The sequence below is a fragment of the Pleurodeles waltl genome, chromosome 8 (assembly GCF_031143425.1).
Source record: "Pleurodeles waltl isolate 20211129_DDA chromosome 8, aPleWal1.hap1.20221129, whole genome shotgun sequence".
Lineage (NCBI taxonomy): Eukaryota > Metazoa > Chordata > Amphibia > Caudata > Salamandridae > Pleurodeles > Pleurodeles waltl.
In genome coordinates, this window is record NC_090447.1 from 1,502,330,833 (window position 1) to 1,502,349,321 (window position 18,489).

Genomic DNA, 18,489 nt, shown 5'->3' on the forward strand with positions numbered 1-18,489 from the left:
TTACTGCACCCCGGCTGTCCTCGCACAAAATAAAAATACTTCCCACACACTTAGCCAACACACTTCAACCACACACCCAACAAAGTGTAGCATGCTCCCGTTGTAGGCAAGCACCCCAGCACCTCACGTGGTGCTAGTAGCGATCAATAAATATTGGAATACAGTACAGTTGCCGAGAATTCCTCCCGTGCTAGCCCATGGCACTGTTCCAGTAATAGCCATTGTATTTGGAATGGTATCTTAGCACATCTAGGGTGTTTCTTAAAAGCAGAAGGTCCTGGTCATTGTTAGTTATGAATATTAACAAATTAGTCTATAAGTTGGGCAGTGTCAGAAAATGTTTACAGCTGTGAAGATTAATGATTTGTTCAATATGTTGTTATACATGCTGCAAATCTTACATATGCCACAAACATTTTAGTTGTGGCTCCTTTAAAGCACGCATTGACAAAACCAATAGGTCGCAGCTATGTAATGTGAATGCAAAGCAGCTGGCTTTGCCAATGTTTGTCTTTAAAGTATTGTTTAAAAAAGTAAAAGAAAAAAGTCAAAAATCCTCAAAGAAAAGCAAACATATCTTGTACAAACACAAGAAGAGGACGGCAAGCCATCGAATAAGAAGAAAGCAAATGAGACTGGCAATAAAGCCAACCAGTGATAAGTAATGGCCGGCCTCTAAGCCCACTGTAAGTTCACCATAGGTCTACCGCTACCAGATAGTTTGCGCTGTTGGCTGACAAGACCTAACAGTTGGTCTACACTATTTTTCTTTTGTTTATTTTGAAGGCCTTACCTGCTTATAGAAGTCTGGTGAATCTTCTCTTGTTTTGGCATTTGTATAGCACTTTCCTGTTCCCTGAGAGGTCTGATGTGGTTGAGTAAGAAGCTATTCCCTTGCTGAATATGGTTGAAAGACTGTTGGTTGATGTTTAGTCCTTTGGGAGTATCTTTTGGTGTTGTGAGCGGATCGTGTTGCAGTGCATTGGGCAGAGTTGAGATGCAAACGACTATGAAGGATACCAGTGACATATTGTATACAACCCAGTGCCCTTCTTCTCACCAAGAAGCAGCAGGGGTAGAACAGAAACATAAACCAAGTAAATCACAAACTCTGCTCGTAGATAGGCCTCTGGGGTCCACCAAGGAACATAAACCAAATAAATCACAAACACCAATAGAATACTTGTCAACAGCCTCCATTAAAAATCAAAGCACACTTTTTGTAACACAATTAGTCTATAGGCTGAAGTCATTTCTTTTAGGAAAAATACGTGTATGTGGGTCAAAGTGGTTGACATATTTTGATGGTATCTTCATAGGTCTGCAATTGTTTCAGCTTGCTATATTAAATTGTCAGAGGCTTCATCAGGACTACCATAAGTAGTTTTACTGTCATCTAAACTACAAATTCTTGAAGTGCCCAGCAGATTGGAAAGATAGCTATTTTATATTTTAGTGTGGATTCAAGTAATCACTTTAATTTAGAGAATACTTTCTTAGCAGTAGGTTCATATCTTTGTGGGTCGTCTACACAGTCACTTTTAAGTACTTTGCTGTAATGGAGACGTTTTAGCTGTTCCTTCGAGTATATGGCTTGTCTGTAATTTGGAATTAGAATCAAGCTAGTTCTCCTAGATTGGGTTCCTTGTTTAACAGAGAGCGTGTCATCTACGTGTCAGTGTCTCCGCCCGAGGGAATGATTCTAAAGGAAGGCAGAAGATGTCCTGCAAGTAAGTATCTGACAATGAGATGCGCACAGTTCGGAGTATGAAATTGTACTACGTGCGCTGCCCCATACATTAAATCCATTGTGAAACAGCAGATATTCAGGAAAGGTGTACCATCTAAAAGTGTGCCTACCTGGTTTCTGGGGTGTAGGAGGGTGATAGTTTGTAAATACTTTGAAGAAAGTACAAGTAGCACTTCCTATTGAATGAGGCTCATGTGACCCATTTACAGTAATTTCCTCTTTCTCTTTCCAGGTCTTTGGACAGTATTGTTTAGTGCCCCTGGCCATGAGGTAAGTATTTTTTTTAACGATTAGTTTATTACAGCTGATCGGTTGTGACCTTTTTTGTGTGATGTAGGATGGAGAGTATGATGCTTTCTTCAGTATATAAGATATACATACCTGAGCACCTCAAGTATATACCTGAGCTCACAGAGCCTCTGTGAATAAAGCATATGGTTAAAGACTGAAACTACTTTCCAGGATGAGGGCCAGCTACCAAGTGCTACATTCAGGATTAGTCAGCCCAAAAAAATGATTGTTTTTTTAGGAAACTGTGCCTAACAAAAACATAAGAGGTTTAGGTACTCTGCACTAGGTCATGCAAATTCTGCACTTGAGTTCAACCTATTACTGCAAAATAACACATATAACAGGCAGTCTTTGACAAAGCCAATAGGTCTCGCTTTATTAAATAACTGGATCATTTATTTACTTGTTGATTGGTTCGGCCGTGTCTGCTTTAACGAATATGAGCATGCATGGTTTGATCAATGGATGAGTACATTTCAAGGGAAGATGCATGGATGGAGAAATGTGAGGATATATGAACGACTGAGAGAAATAAGATAGAATAAAGGGATGGATTAAATATTCGGTGTATGAGAGTGTGGATGGATAAGTGATTGGACTGAAGATAAATGGGAGCAGACGAATGAATAAATGCATAGATGAATGGAAGGATTAGTGAACGAGTGAGGTTGAATAACGGGCTCTATAAAAATATAGGCTATTAAAATTCAGAGAAAGCTGTGGATCAAGCTGAGACTGAGCCACAGTGTATCAAAAGAAGGGAAGTGATATTTTGTTACACCACCCCCTATAAATAGGGTGTTTTTAAGTAGGTTGTAAGAATGACTTCTCTATTTAGGTACGCTGCTCGCCCTTGTTCCAGGCTACTCTCCTCCTACCCTAGACCTTGGTTCTAAGAGGACGTTTGTATATCTTTGGAACACGTGGTAGAGCTTACTGATATTATTTAGAACTTGGAATGATGAGTGTTTCATTGAAAACAATGGAGTCGCTACAGGGCAATGATGGCTGTTTCAGGCACTCTGATCCAACATTCCAGTGTTTGTCTATTTCTCCCTTTTTAATTCTGAACATTCTACCTTCAGTGGGTGGAATGTTCTAATGGCTCTTATGTTTCTGGCTATATCCAGTTATTAAAAGCCCTCACCATTGTGGGCCTTGCCTTCAGCTCGGGCTTACAACTCTGGTTCAGGGCCTTTAACAATGAGTATAGCACTCAGTGCCGGGCTGTAATAAGAGGAAATCTAGCAGGACATATCATGGAAAATGGGTTTTTACAGCCCAAAAAGACAGTGTAGTAAGCACCCATTTACAAACCAAATGCATATTGAATTTTCTCATGATCTTTGAGTTTCTATTTTTCTTTTAAACATTAGTGCTGTGCTGAACACAAACCCTCTGTCCAACTTTATGCAGAGGTTTGCCTCCACAGAATCTGAACTAGTGCGGCCGGTCTCCCGGTGCCTTCTAGAAGGAAGGAGCTGACTGACTAAATGTATTTGTGTAGTGCACTCCTAAGCTACGGAGTCTCTAGGCGCTAGGGTATACCTGCACTTTTAGATGTCGAGTACAATGTCAGATGTCTGCCTAGATTTTGAAATTTCGGGTTGTGATTCTGATGCAACTGTAGCTCTACCTAGCTTTATTTCTTGTTCAAACATTTACAACTTCGTTGCATTTCCAACTGTTGCACAACCTGTTTGTCATGGGTTAGAAATTAACCCTGTTGACCACCCTGAAAGAAAGGACAGAAACCCAGATTTTTGCAGACAGTAAAAGGTCAAACATTCATAACATCTTTGAGATAACAGTTGGAGTTGTATATTTTGTAGGAGAGGTGTGGTTGCTCATGTTGGCACTTGGTGAGAATGAGGGTGCAATGTGCATAATTCTTCTTGCTGATCACAGAGGGGTGTGGCATAACAAAGTGCACCATTCTGGAGTCTGCAAAGAACTTCTTACGTTATCCGGAGTCAGAATCTCAAAGTAACGCTGAATTCCAAAAACTTAGGGCCTCTTTTCCATTTAGGCCTCTAGGACTCAATTCTCCTAGCATTTTGCTATTCCAAGAAAAATTGGTTCCTCCACAGATTGATATATTTTCCCTGTAGAGGAAGAAGTTCAGTTCAGATATGAAAAGCGCCTGGCTACTCCAAACAGGTTTCCCAGCTCTAGCAGAAAATGAACAGAGCAAAACCAAGAAACTAGGAGACCAGCATCTTCTTGAACATTGCATGAGAGTTACATGGGCGGAGAGTAAGAAGCAAGGAATTCCATAACTTAGGCCCCAAAAAAGCAAAGGACCACGCTTCCTGTCTTACATTTGGTATAGTGTCCTGATTGCAATAACGCAACCAGATTTCTCGCTTGGGGTTGAAAGGATGGATCAGAGATGGAAAGTATACAGGACTAGTCTGATGCATCGCTTTATACACGTAGCATAAAGACTTATTCTTTATGCGTTTTGCTATCAGGAGTCAATACTGTAAGCGGAGCTGTTGGGAAACTGAAACACTACGAGGAATATGGCACAGTAGACTGGCTGCGGTGTTCTGCACAATTTGCAGCCGCTTTACTCTGGAACTAGCAGCACCCAGATAGAGTACATTGCCATAATCCAATCTGAAGATTACACCAGCGTCCACTAATCTCTTGAGGAGCACCCGGTGAGAGACAGTGTGAAATGCGGCACTTAAGTCCAAAAGCGTAAGAACCACAGTCCAGATTCCGTGCTTTGTTCAGGATGAAACACAAATTGGGAAGAGTGCAGCACATTGTAGGGTTTCAAAAAGGCATACAGCTGGACATTAATGAGCTTCTCAAGAATCTTAGCATTAAAAGGATCTTACTCGGGCTCACTAGTCAAAAAACAAAAGAAAAATGTTCAGTAAATTATACATTTCTGTATAAATTACATAGCTTCTCTTTTTGTTGACATACATATAAAACTGTACCGATATTCATCAAAGGGATTGAGTTTTGTGATTATGGATCCAAAAACAGACTTTCTAGCTGTGTCCAGTGATGGGCGGATGTCGTGCACTAGCAAAGTAGTGGAGATCAGTACAGGTATTTTAACTTTCAGGTAAATGCATATTGTCACAAAAAGGTAAATTAGTGCTCTGAGGCGCAAAATTTGCAGGCCATTATTTAGTGAACGAAGCCATGAAAGCAGCCACAGGTATCTTCGGACACAAGCACCTATTCTAAACAGATTATTTTCTTTATAATTATGTTGCCACAAGACAATCAGAAATCATTAAAAACAGTCTACTTCACATCTCAAACCACCCTCTTTACACCTCAAATCCTCCACTATTTAACTTGCAAACATTGAACTATAAAGTCATAAAACTACAAAGGTGTGTTATTTTCCAAGTGATTGCCACAGAGTTACACACGTTGAACTATACGGGTTTACAACATAGGTGTCTTCCTTTCCCAATGATTGCCACAGGGAGTTACAGTATGCTACATAATGTGGTGTAGAAAGGCTGGCCACATACTAAGAAGGCAGTGTGGAATTTGTATAGTCAGGATTATGGCTCCAAAATAACAGCAGTGTGACACAATTGTACAATTATCGCAGATCTGACACAAAATTAGAAATGTTTTTCACTAAATCAAGGAATCTATTGTACCACTTTTTAGAAACAGACAACTCATATTTAACCCGAGCACAGTCTTAAAAGTCATCTACCATCAAGTAAAGATACAAAATTGCCGTCACACCACAGCACTTAGAATGCTTATGAACCCAACGTCACCTCTTTTTCTAATGATTGCTAAACATTCTGTGATGATTGGCTCCACAGTTAACACTACATAGTATGGTGCGCTCATATCACAAATGTGAAAGTCATACATATGCATATAAAAACATAAATAAAATTAAGAACAAGAAATCTGAGAAAAAAAGAAAACACGAAAGACCAGACAGAAAGCACCAGGTCAGCAAGCCCTCGAATCGGTGAAGGCCAGAAAAAGAAAGCAATATGAAAAGTACTATGTATACACCCGTAAGTGCACAAGTCAGTGAAGGCCACAAAATGAAACCAACAAAAAAGAAGGGGTAGTGAGGACAAGCAGTGTGCAAGAAAAATAAAAACACTAATGGACTGGAAAGATGCATTTGAAGACTCAGTGAGCTTTTCGAGAATCAAAAAGCAAGGGTTGCTTTCATTTCCGCAGAGCGGGTGAAAGATTTCAGCTTTTTTCATGTGGTGTCTAAAATCAAAAGGATCATTAAACAGACAGGTTTCTCACTCTCCAGCACCTTGACTCACAGGAGCAAAAACTCGACTTAACTAGGGACTGGAAGGCTGTGAAGAGCGTTTGCCTTATTGCAATATCTCCAGTGATATATTTATTCACCAGTGGTTTCTAGTCAGTCAGTGCTACTGCATTACCCGAGCGCTGTGGAAAATAATATGGAGAAAGTGCTCCGCTGGCACCAGCAGAATGAGATATGAATTATAAATACACACTCTAGCTGGAACCCGGATGCAAGGTCTATGTGTACAATGCTAGTGAATCTGTTGCACTATTTAATTGAGGATCTTCAAAAATCAGTATTTATGGATTTTAGCCATTAATTCTTGGGATGCTTTCCAATACTTGTCTCTAAAGTAACAAGGATCTGCAGGGTAGATTTCTGACCAATCCGCATCATCAACATTCAGGCCCTCATTACAACCTCAGCGGTCTTTTTTCAAGACCGCTGAAGCCGCATCAGCCAGCATACCGCCAGTGCTGCCGGTATGCTGACCGCCCTATTAGGAGTTTTCTGCTGGGCCAACGGGCGAAAACAGCGGGCGGCAATGTTGTGGTGCGTTGGGTGCGCCAGCACCCATCGCGCATTTCACTGCCCGTAATTTGGGCAGTGAAATGCTTGTCGGGGCTGTCCATGGAGCCCCCTGCACTGCCCATGCCCCCTTTCTGGCAGCCTTTGCATGACGGTCGGACCCAACTTGTCCCAATGTCGGTCCGGAAATTGTACTGGACATAATGGCACCTCCCTCGTATGTACACTTTTATCAGCACCTCTGCTTTCACTGCAATTCTTGACCATCATCTCTACTTCAGAATCCATGCCTGGCCACCAATAATACAATTGCAAACGTTTACTAGTACCAGTAATCCCCACATGTCCTTTATGAGCCAATTTAATTAACCTGTTCCTTAACTCACTAGGCGGAACCAAATGTTCCACTCTCATCACAAGATCATCTTTTACCTTGCAAAAGTGTCTTACCTCCTCTGCTATTCGATTTTCTCCAGGCCAACCTTCCCAAACATATTTCTTAACAAGTGAGAGACAATTATCTTTAACCAACCTTTCCTTCCAGGACTGTCTAGAAATTACCTCTCCCAAAACAAACACTCCATCAATTGTGCCCACAACAACATCCTCGTCTTGTTCTTCCGTTTCTTCAACTGCATTAGGTACTGGACACATTGAAAGAAAATTGTCCCTACAATATTTTCCGCCAGCTATATGTTTCATCCTTATGTTGAATTCGTACAGTTTAGCCTACAATCTCGTAAGCCTAGGACTGGTCTTGTTAAAAACGGTCATTCCACAAGTATACTAAAGGCTTATGATCAGTGACTACAGTAAATTCTCTCCTCCACACATAAGTTAAGAAATGATTTGCACCCCGGACACAAGCTAATGCTTCTCTCTCAATTGTGCTGGAATTCTTTTCAGCTTTGGAAAGACTCCTAGATGCAAATGCTATTGTATGCTCCCTGCCTTCAACCATTTGGCTCAGCACAGCACCTAAACCTATACCACTAGCATCAACCGTAACAATGCAAGGCACCTCATCACGGAAAGGTTGAAGGGCTGGAGCCTTCATTATAAGAGTTTTAAGTGTGGAAAATGCTTGAACTTGCTATTCTTCCCACCAAACTTTGCCCCCGTTCTCAAAAGCTTCCTCATAGGTTCGGTCTGATATGCAAAATTCTGTATGAATCATGAGTAATATTCACAGAGACCCAAAAATGATCTCAATTGGTCTTTATCTTTGGGAGAAGAGCAATTGTCAATTGCACTTAATAAATCTTCCTTAGGTAAAATTCCCTGAGTTTAAACTTTGTGCCCCTAGTAATCTACTGTCTCAACCATAAATTAGCATTTTTCTTTCTTTACTGTGATCCCATGATCCTCTAAAATTCCTAGAACCTTGTCGAACTTGTGTAAATGCTCTTGAACTGACTCAGAATCTATTAGAATATCATCTTGATAAGCCACATTTACAACAACTTGCAACAAATTACAACATTTTAGGGTGGAGAGAGCAAGGACAATTTAGGATGGTACTTAGACCAGGCACGAACCACTCAATTGCTTTCGTTGAAAAGGTTGAGATAAAATTGGATTCCTTGCAAGATGTTTTAAACAAGCATGAAGCCATCTTTAGTGACAAACTGGGTTTGATAAAAGGGTATGAACACAAAATTGTACTTAAACCTGAGGCTGCTCCTGTGGTACATAAGGTATGTAATGTGCCGCTAAGCATCAGAGGGAAACTTAACATCTATGTGAACTATGTGTTGAGGGAGTCATTAAGCCAGTTGATTCGGCTCAGTGGGTTTCACCTATTGTAGTGGCAATTAAGAAGACAGGAGATTTGCGATTATATGTGGATTTGAGATCTTTGAATCAGAACATTTTGGTGGACTGTTTCCCATTGCCTAAAATGCTGGCACAGTTGGGGGGAATGAAAATATTTTCCTCAATTGATCTTAAATCAGCCTATCATCAAGTCGAGCTGAGCAGGGAATCTCGTTATCTCACTACCTTTGTTACGGCATTTGGAGCATTCTGTTTTTTCCGAATGCCGTTTGGGTTAGCCTCAGCAGCATCCATTTTCCAGAAACTCATGTATCAACTTCTTGGGGATGAAAGCAGAGTGATAGGTCACTGCACTGAAACAAAAAAAGGAAGGAGAATAAGGCAGAACTGACCACTAGCGAGCAAGAATTTTTAAAGGACAAGGCAGCCGACCAATGAAATTGCATTAACCCACAGTATAAGTATACTTAAGTATACACCACGTCGAACGCAAACGCTCAACCTAATAAATGGATTGGACTCCCTCTATCAGTGGCGGGCCAGATTGCCTCAATTAATATGGTGATACTCCTGCAAAAGCTATACTTGTTCCGAAACATTCTGCTTCCCTTATCCCACAGCTTCTTCACCCACCTTCAGACACTGCTAGTAAAGCCAACATGGGCTGGCAAACAGCCATGCATAAGCTGGAAAATTTTATAGCAACCATACTCTCAAGGGGATCTTGCAGCACCGCATTTTGAAACATATTGCTGTGTTGCAGAGGCCCACTTTGATGCTCACTGGTTACATAATTACAAAGAAGTCCCACATTGTCATTTGGAGCGAGGGGCTCCCTGAAACCTAGACATAGTGGTGATGAAAACACCCATCCAACAACGAAAGATCCACACTGTGGATTATACCGTGTGGGCATGGTTGCACCTGGCACAGTTATGTGCTATTGACATTATGTACTCACCATTTATTAGATGGAGAAATAACCCAAATCTGACCATCACCAACGAAGCAGCAATTGTACAACCCCTACCCAATTGACAGATTAGTACATTGGGTGATCTTTATGCAGATGGCCAGTTTATATCCCTAGATGGCTACCTGCTCAGGGACACATCCACTCAGCAAGATGTGCTAAGATGTGCTTATCTACCACCAAATGCAAGAGTCGGTGAAGGACACCTTCCTGACCTACCCCCAGGGGCCCGCGGACTGGCGACCACTCTGTTTGCCTGCAGCTGGCCCAGCTACCGAGCACACCATCACACTGCTCTCCACACTTACTCTCGCCAACATGCTGAAAATAATGCATAGATCCTGAGACCAATGCCCTGAGACCTGTTGTCAGCAATTATGTACATGCAATGGGAACACTGCTGTCAACACATCAAAGAAGTATCAATGAATGCTAAATATTGCTTGATGCATTATAATTTCCTGCCTCAGCTTTGCTACACCCCACTCAAACTGTATAGATCTGGAGGACGCGATGACCCTACCTGTGGCAGATGCTCCTCGCCATATGTCGGATTCATGCACCTGGCGTGGCAGTGCCCCATGTTGCCCGCTATTGGCACAAACTAATGCAAATTTGGAATAATACGACTGGGCTGACTCTACCGGTGGACCCTCTAATGGCTATGTTCGGCTATGTGAAACTAGTGCCCAAAACCAGTAGGAAATAAAGGGGTATGGCCTTATTACTGGGTAAAAGAAGATTGCCAATGTGCTGAGACATGGGGGCAACCCCTAGCACAACAGACTGGCTTACTGACTTAGCACGGTGCAATACACTCACTGATCTCAATTACACATTGCTCCCCTGACCTCTAGACCCCACAATATCTGGAACCCTGTGTAGGTGTACCAGGCAGCTTGTGCCACCAAACATGCCTCAGACTCCGATGCCTATGGATGGGGAAAAGTTACCACTGTTATTAACACGTAACCATGGGAAGATCACCAGCATGTATACAACATTCTTATATGTAAGGGGGATATCCAAATATTGTAAATGTGACACCTGGAATTGCAATTAATGCATCAGGAAGATACTTATGAGACATGTACATTCAATGTTATATGTTTGACTGTATATGGGGGAAAAAATCAATATAACTTAAATTTTTAAATACAACAAAAAGAAGCCACTGTGGGTTATAAGTAAAGTGCCTCCCCTGCATTGCCTCTGTTTGGTCACCATCATCGCTCAGGAATAGTTGCAGGCAACATGCTCTTTGGACTTTGCACTGTGGCTCAGCATTGCCCCTCTGAGTTGCAGCAGCTGTGGGTGAAAACACTTAGCATGGGTTTGGATTCTTCAGAAACAAACTGTGGTACATGGATCATCCCTTATTCCTCCTACAATTTCATCCCTCTTTCTTGTCCTTTTTCACCTCTTCATCTTCTTAATCTTAGCCTCCCATTTCCCTAGCCAGTGGAAGTTTACGGCATACACAGGTGAGTTTATATGCGCTAGTACAACTGAGTGGGTTCTTGCACTGGCTATGGACACCTTTACATATATTCTCATTTGATTAAATTCTGCTGGATATGCTAAAGTCATCCTTTGAAATAGATAGAATGTGTAATATTGAGATAACAGCATGCATCTTTATATTGGGCAGTAAAAAACTGCTATGCTGTATCAACAAATGTTTTGATTATTGGTTATATTAGACACATTTATATAAGGTTTACTCTGTCACTAATGTGGCCTTGCAGTGCTACATTTTTTGAACCATTGACTTCTTTTCCTGTTCTCTTTCAGATTAAATCATTTGGATCTTTTCCGCTATTTGTTCATCCCAGAAGACCCCACATTTCTCCCTTTGGTTCCCCCGGAAGATGGGAATGGGAGTGTTACAGATGATTCCGCTTTGGAGATTCTTCAAGAAATGATGGCCACCAGGTAAATGTGGCCATAATAGTACACATTAGGAGACAAGGTGTAGCATGAACAAAATGGATTTGGTGGACAGTATCATATCTGGCAGCTTGAACATCGAGATCCCTTTATTGTATGTCACACTGTAGCCCCTATTTCATTCCAGCCTTTTCCTCCAAGCTGTTCACAGCCAAATGTTTCTGAACTGTACATTACTCATTGCACACCGTCTGGTGGTCACCTGCTGTATAACTTCTAAAGCTCCACAGAGACATATCACTTAGTGCGCCTCTGAAACACATCTCTCAGTACTTTTCATTAGGTTCTCCTCTATCGCTCATGTGACATGCTTCACCGATAGCTCCTCTGTGGTGCATCACTAGTGCTGCTTGGGCGCACATCACCCTGTGCCCCCTCCAGACCACCATCATTGGCATGCTGCTCCACTTCAATCCCTGTACCACTCATGCCAACACTACCTGCTGCACATAACTTTCTATAACTGGATCACTGCGTACATTGGAGCTGGGATGTGTGTTGGTATAATGTTGTCTCACAAACCTTTTAAAGAGCTGAACTCCTTGGTTACAAATGTGGTGTGGGTGAAGATTGGAGGCAAGTGGCCCTGTACCAGCTCAAGCTATCATTTGAGGAAGGGGGGCTAAAGGTCCCTGACATGCAGTCTTATTACTGGGCATCCCAGCTTCAATATGTGGTGAGATGGATCTCAGAATCTAAGATGCCAAAGGCCATCTTAATAGAGAAAATGTTGGCACCCACCAATTTGATCTCAACTCTTTGGGAAGATGACGGTGGGTAGATGAACCAGCCATGCTGGTCGAAATGCCAAACAAATGCTGGCTCATGTGTGCTAGGAGGGTGGAAACAACAATAGGTTATGCACCAGAGGTCCCTGCCAAGAGCATTATAGATTGGCGGTCTGGGAAGAGCATCCAAAAGGCAGGTTTAGGAAACTGCTGTAATAACTATAATTGGAGATATGTTCTATCTTGAGTTACTGAAACTGTTTGAAGAGCTGGAGCTATAATTTAATCTGTCAGTGGGGCAGTTTATCTGGTACAACAGAATTACACATGCACTGTGACAGTAATGGGAAGTGATGAACGAAGAACCAGTATAGATAAGGCGTTACCATGGGTGTTGGCGATGAGGCAATGATCCAACTATTTGGGGCACTTGGGATAAAAGCAGTGACAGGCAACGTGCATTCCTGGTTGAAATGGGAAGAGACACTGGGTACAGCATTCACAGATGACGAAAGGGACAAGATAAAGCAATTTCAGATTATTTTTTTAAAATATCCAGGAATGCAAGGTATACATTTATACAATTAAATTATCTCCATCATTCATCCCTGAGCCTCAAGAGTGAGGTTGTACCGACTTAGGCCAGAGATATCTAGTAATTGGTTCAGATGTGGGGAGGCAAATGCAATATTCTACCATATGGCATGATCATGTTATGCGCTAGAGCTGTGGTTCCTAACCTTTTGGCTTCTGTGGACCCCCACTTTTTAATTACTGGAAACCGGGGACCCCAACTGAATCATTATTGGAATCTGGGGACCCCCGACTGAGTCACTACTGAAAGCCGGGGACCTAATCTGAATATTATTAAATTTTCTAAGCAGTTGCGGACCCCCAGGGGTCCCTGGACCACAGGTTGGAAACCACTGTGCTAGCGGGTTATTGGAAAACAGTTATGTTGACACTGTTTGAGGTGGCAAATAGACCAGATTTATATCACCCCATGATGTGTTTACTGGTTGAAGCAGACAAAAGAATATGCATAATAGAAAAAGATAACCCCTTGTAGGATACAGAAAGAGGGTCAACCCAGACTTTGCTGATTGCAAATAAGCAGAGAGCTGGAGTGGTGATGGAGGCAGTCTACTGTAGATTAATATAATGTGCTGGAATACGAAAGAAGATACTCCCTGAAGCAACAACTGTGTTAATATTATTACTTCTAATTTTCATTATTTGTTTATGACCTGTCATATAACTGTATTGAAGACCTATACATATATGCTGATTTAAAATGTCAATAAACATATATTTTTTTTAAGTTTCCTTTTCTAACATGTGCTTTACTTCTTTTGAATTGAAAGATGCCACCCTAGCGCAGTATTTTAATTGTTGGATATACTACAGTTAAAGTCATTATGCTCAATCCATATTTCTGTTTTTTCCATATTGAAGGCTCCATTTTGAGAGAGAGGATTTCACTTTCTATGGAATCCAGGACTTTATAAATGCATACTGGTAAGTTGTAATTGTAATGCATGCTTAGTTCTTTTGTTTCCCGCAGCCCTGTAGTTGTGCAAGAAAATCTCTTGATTTAACTGAACAGAAGAACTTGGCGTGTAGGCATTCTACATTATTTCTTTATAAAGTTTTTTATTGGTTTTTCAAATTATAAACGATGTGTGGTTACAACTTCTCAATAGGCATTCATTATTATAGCAGGATACAGAGTCAGGGTATTGTGGTAACATTTTGTTCGATGGCATGTGTAACTGTAGATACAGATGCTCTGCATACTCCTTCCATCTAGTTTTGGGCCTGGATTTGTGCAAGTTCTTTTTCTTCAAACTTCAAAGAAGTCTCTCGAGTCACAAGGCAAAGTGATTCCTTATCTCAGTGGTAGTGCGCATGGCCCTTGACTCCATTGTTAGATTGTTTTCTTTCCGCCATTAGGTTTGGACGAGTCCTACGGTGCTCCGGTTCGAGACTGATTTTCAGTCTCCCTTGGGTCCGTCAAATCAACATTCTCCATTTGCGGTGTTTAGGCCTTCTTTCTCATCTCATCAGATACGACCTACAATGCGCTGCTAACGGAATGGACTCCATTTCGGTTCTGTCCCAGCTGCCAAGCAAACTATTCTCAAACAGACCTCCATCAGGTTTATAACCTGTGCCTGTCTCCCGACCACGATGAGAATTGGGAGGCCTGTCGATCTTTTCAGTCGAAGATGATGTTGCAAAATCATAGAGCGCAGTAAAAGGAGATGAAGCGTAAAGACCTCGAGGAGACCCCCAACATCTTCGGTCTCCATGATGTCAAGCAGGAGGAGAAATTGCACGAGGCCTCAGCAGCTAAAAAGGAGGTCCTTTCCATCCTGGACTCCGAATCAGACTCCGAAGTAGAGTTTGGCATGCAGCTCCAAGATCTTTCTTCGGGACAGCGTACAGTGATTACGAATGCCCCTGTCCAGCGTACTATAAGACACTTGGTTCCGACCAAAATTGCCTCTCCCATGCCATCACTGCCAACAGGCCATGGTAGGCAGCGAACATCTGCTAAGGATGCCCCGCCCTCAAGCCTGGCACCGAAAGCAAAACCAAAACACACCTCTGCTGTACTGAGCTGACCATTCTCATTGCTGAGCCGAACATCTATCTCCGCAGCTCCAAGCACTCCAATCGCCACCGCTTTGGCTCCGACCACATCGGTACCAAAATACAGACCAACTTCAGTACTGAAAACTTCTATCTCCACACCGGAACTGATCCTAGGGACTATGGCAGGGAGAATTGACCCAAAACAAAAGAAAATACTCATCCAGACTTCTACTAGTGCACTATGGCAAAGGCAGTGCAGTCGGCGCCTACTCCATCAAAGCGCCAGCTTACTTTTGAGAAGACATTGAGCCTCCAGTACCTCCTAAAAAGAAAAAGAACATTGCTACTAGTCCTCTACATCCACCTTTGCCTGGTTCTCCACCACCTCCTCTGCCCCTCTCACCACCATCACCTCTTTCACCACATCACTCACTTAGTGACATAGGTGATGTTACTCCTCTAGGCTCCCCACAGTCTTACAGAGGGGGTCATGGAGAAGGAGATACCACACAGCAATCACCCACAGATCCAGGGGACACCTATGATATTGAGCACCCTGGAGATAATGACCTGGACCTCTACCCAGCTAAGCCTTCACCTCCAGATAAGGCAACATCATTCCAGGAACTTATACCTAGGGCAGCTGTATACCACCAGGTCCCATTACAAAAATACCCTATAGAGGATGATTTTCTTTTTGAAATGTTGTCTTCTACCACAAGGGCATGCCAGTATCTACCTATGTTAAAAGGGATATCCCGCAATGCAGAAGAGATCTTTAAAGATCCAGTATGTGCACGCATTACTACCCCAAGGGTGGACAAGAAATAATACAAGGCTATGTCCTCGGACCCTCCATAAAATAAGGGCCAACACCATCCATATTCCTTAGTAGTATCCATTGCTCAGAAAAAGGCAACTTACCAAACATCAGCAAATGCCACTCTACCTGATAAAGAATCTAGGTTGATTGATGCATCTGGTAAAAGGGTTGCAGTCCAAGCATCTAACCACTGACGATTAGCCAACACCCTAGGACTGTTGTCAAGGTATGAAAGAGCCTATTGGGATGAAATGGAGGAACTACTCCTTCTTCTGCCTGAGGAGTATAGAAAAAAGTCCAGCAAATCGTTCAGTAGTGTAAATTAAGCTCCAACGATTCCATTAGAGGGTATCACCCCTCATCAGCCAGGCTAGCTTGAATCCAGTGACATAGCGAGCACTGGACCCATGTGCTAACAGGGCACCAAACCAACATCATCAGATGTCTCTACCTCTTCTTATAGGCAGCAGCATCAAACATCCCCGTTAAGAGGTTTTAATTGAGGCACATATAGGGGAAACAATTCAAAAGGTTGTGAGAAAGGTGCTTCCACTCGCTCCACCCCCTCACCTCTAAACAGTGATGCTTTCCATCGACCCCAACTATCTAACACCTGTCGGGATGTTTACAACATCTCATTCCCTCTTGGGAAAACATAACAACAGATCAGTGGGTGTTGGACATTATCCAACATGGTTATTGCCTGGAGCTCGTCAAACCACCCCAAACACCCCACCACGCAAACACAAACTTTCCATAGAACATTTAAATTTGCTAAAACAAGAACTACAGGCTCTCCTTCAAAAAGGAGCTCTAGAACCTGTTCCCCTTCGAAAACAGGGCATAGGAATATACTCTCTGTATTTCCCCATTCCCAAAAAAAGACAGAGAACTTTGAACTATCATTGATCTCAGACCGCTAAATCATTACATCCTTTCAGAACACTTTCATATGGTAACTCTTCAAGATGTGATCCCTCTGTTACAACAGGGAGACTTTATATCTGCACTAGACTTAAAGAGCGCTTACTTTCACATTCTAATTCATCCAGCTCAGAGCAAAGACCTCAGGTTCATGATACAGGGAAGACATTACCAGTTCAAGGTGCTTGCATCCCGGGTCACTACCGCACCTCAGGTGTTCTCCAAATGTTTGGCGATGGCCACAGCACATCTGCACAGACAGACCATTCATGCATTCCCATACCTCGACGGCTGGCTCATCAAAGCTAGTATGTTCCCATTATGCCAAAAACACAGGTCACTCTTCTCCTTCATCATCAACTGGTATTCACAATCAATATACAGAAGTCACACGTTCAACCTTCACAGACTCAGCCATGCGTAGGTGCTATCTTTAACAAAAAGCTAGGGTTAGTTTACCCCAATTCTGTCAGAGTTCAGAAGATAACAACCTTGATGAAACAGAGTCATCCCAACCAACACAACATTCAGAACAGTTCAGTGACTCTTAGGCATGATGGCATCTTGCATTGCAATAGTACCAAATGCAAGACTACACATGTGTCCACTGTAAGAATGTCTGGCCAGTCAGTGGTCTCAGTTGCAGGGTCAATTACAAGATCCAGTGTTGGTAAACAGCTGCACTCGTCTCTCTCTGCAATGGTGTAACACACAAAACCTAGCCAAGAGGCAGGTGGCTGTTTCTCAACCCTGTTCCCCAGATCATTCTTGCAGCGAACGCATCCCCACAGGATGGGGTGTTCATCTGCAGGGCCTCACAATTCAGGGACGTTGGGACTCCAAACATCAGCTATTACAGCTTGAAGCCATTCACCTGGCATTGAAAGCTTTTCTAATTCACCTGACAGGCAAGGTTGTATTAGTCCAGACAGACGACACAACATCTGTTTTATGTACAAAAAAAGTGTGGACACACTCTCTACAGTTATCACCCCTATCTCAGATGATTTGGCATTGGGCAATATGTCACCACATTCACCTGTCAGTGGAACACCTCCCAGGCATGGACAACAGCTTTGCCGACCTCCTCGGCAGGATGCAGCAACAAGTCCACGAGTGGGAACTCCCCCCTGGGCCCTCCTTCCATACTTTCACAAATGGGGGTTTCTACAAACAGATCTCTTTGCGACTGCAGACAATGCAAAATGCCTAGACTTTGCCTTCAGGCATCCTGATCCAAGGGCAATGCTCTATGGATGAACTGGTCAGGGATATTTGCCTTCCCTTTTCCACCTCTCCCTCTTCTTCTGTTTGTGGTTCGGAAGCTCAGGCAAACATCTCTCACCTTCATTCTAGTAGTGCCTACTTGAGTTTGACAACCATTGTTCACCACACTACTTGAGCCCTCGGCCACACGAGAAGCTTCTCCTCAACCCTAATCTTCTCACTCAGAACCATGGAGAAATCAGGCACCCAAATCCGAAGTAACTCAATCTTGCAATTTGGCTCCTGAGGTCATAGAGTTTGGTTATCTCAACCTCCCACAAAAATGTACGTCCATCCTCAAGGAGGCACCAAAACCTACAACCAGAGCATGTTATGTAGCGAAGTGGAAAAGATTTGCTTTTACTGCCATAACAAACACATTGACCCTTTCAATGCAACTGTTCAAAGTATTGTTTGCTACTTACTTCATTTACACACCTGTGGTCGAGCGTATACTTCAATATGACTGTACTTAGGCAGCTACTGCTGCTATCTACAAAACAGGCAACACTTCTAATTATTTAAAGTACCAGTAATTAAGGCATTTATGGAAGCCCTTAAAAGGGTCATTCCACACATGTGTCCCTCACCAGCTTGGAATCTCAA

General features: G+C 42.5%; 1 protein-coding gene across 1 annotated transcript in view; it reads left to right on the forward strand.

Moving 5' to 3' along the window:
• The window catches only part of LOC138248826 (uncharacterized), a 121,627-nt gene that overhangs the window by 23,576 nt on the left and 79,562 nt on the right, over window positions 1-18,489 (forward strand). The window contains exons 3-5 of the mRNA XM_069202766.1: window positions 1,983-2,020; window positions 11,389-11,529; window positions 13,728-13,790. Of these exons, the coding sequence (XP_069058867.1) occupies window positions 1,983-2,020; window positions 11,389-11,529; window positions 13,728-13,790 (242 nt within the window). The remainder of the gene's footprint in view (window positions 1-1,982; window positions 2,021-11,388; window positions 11,530-13,727; window positions 13,791-18,489) is intronic.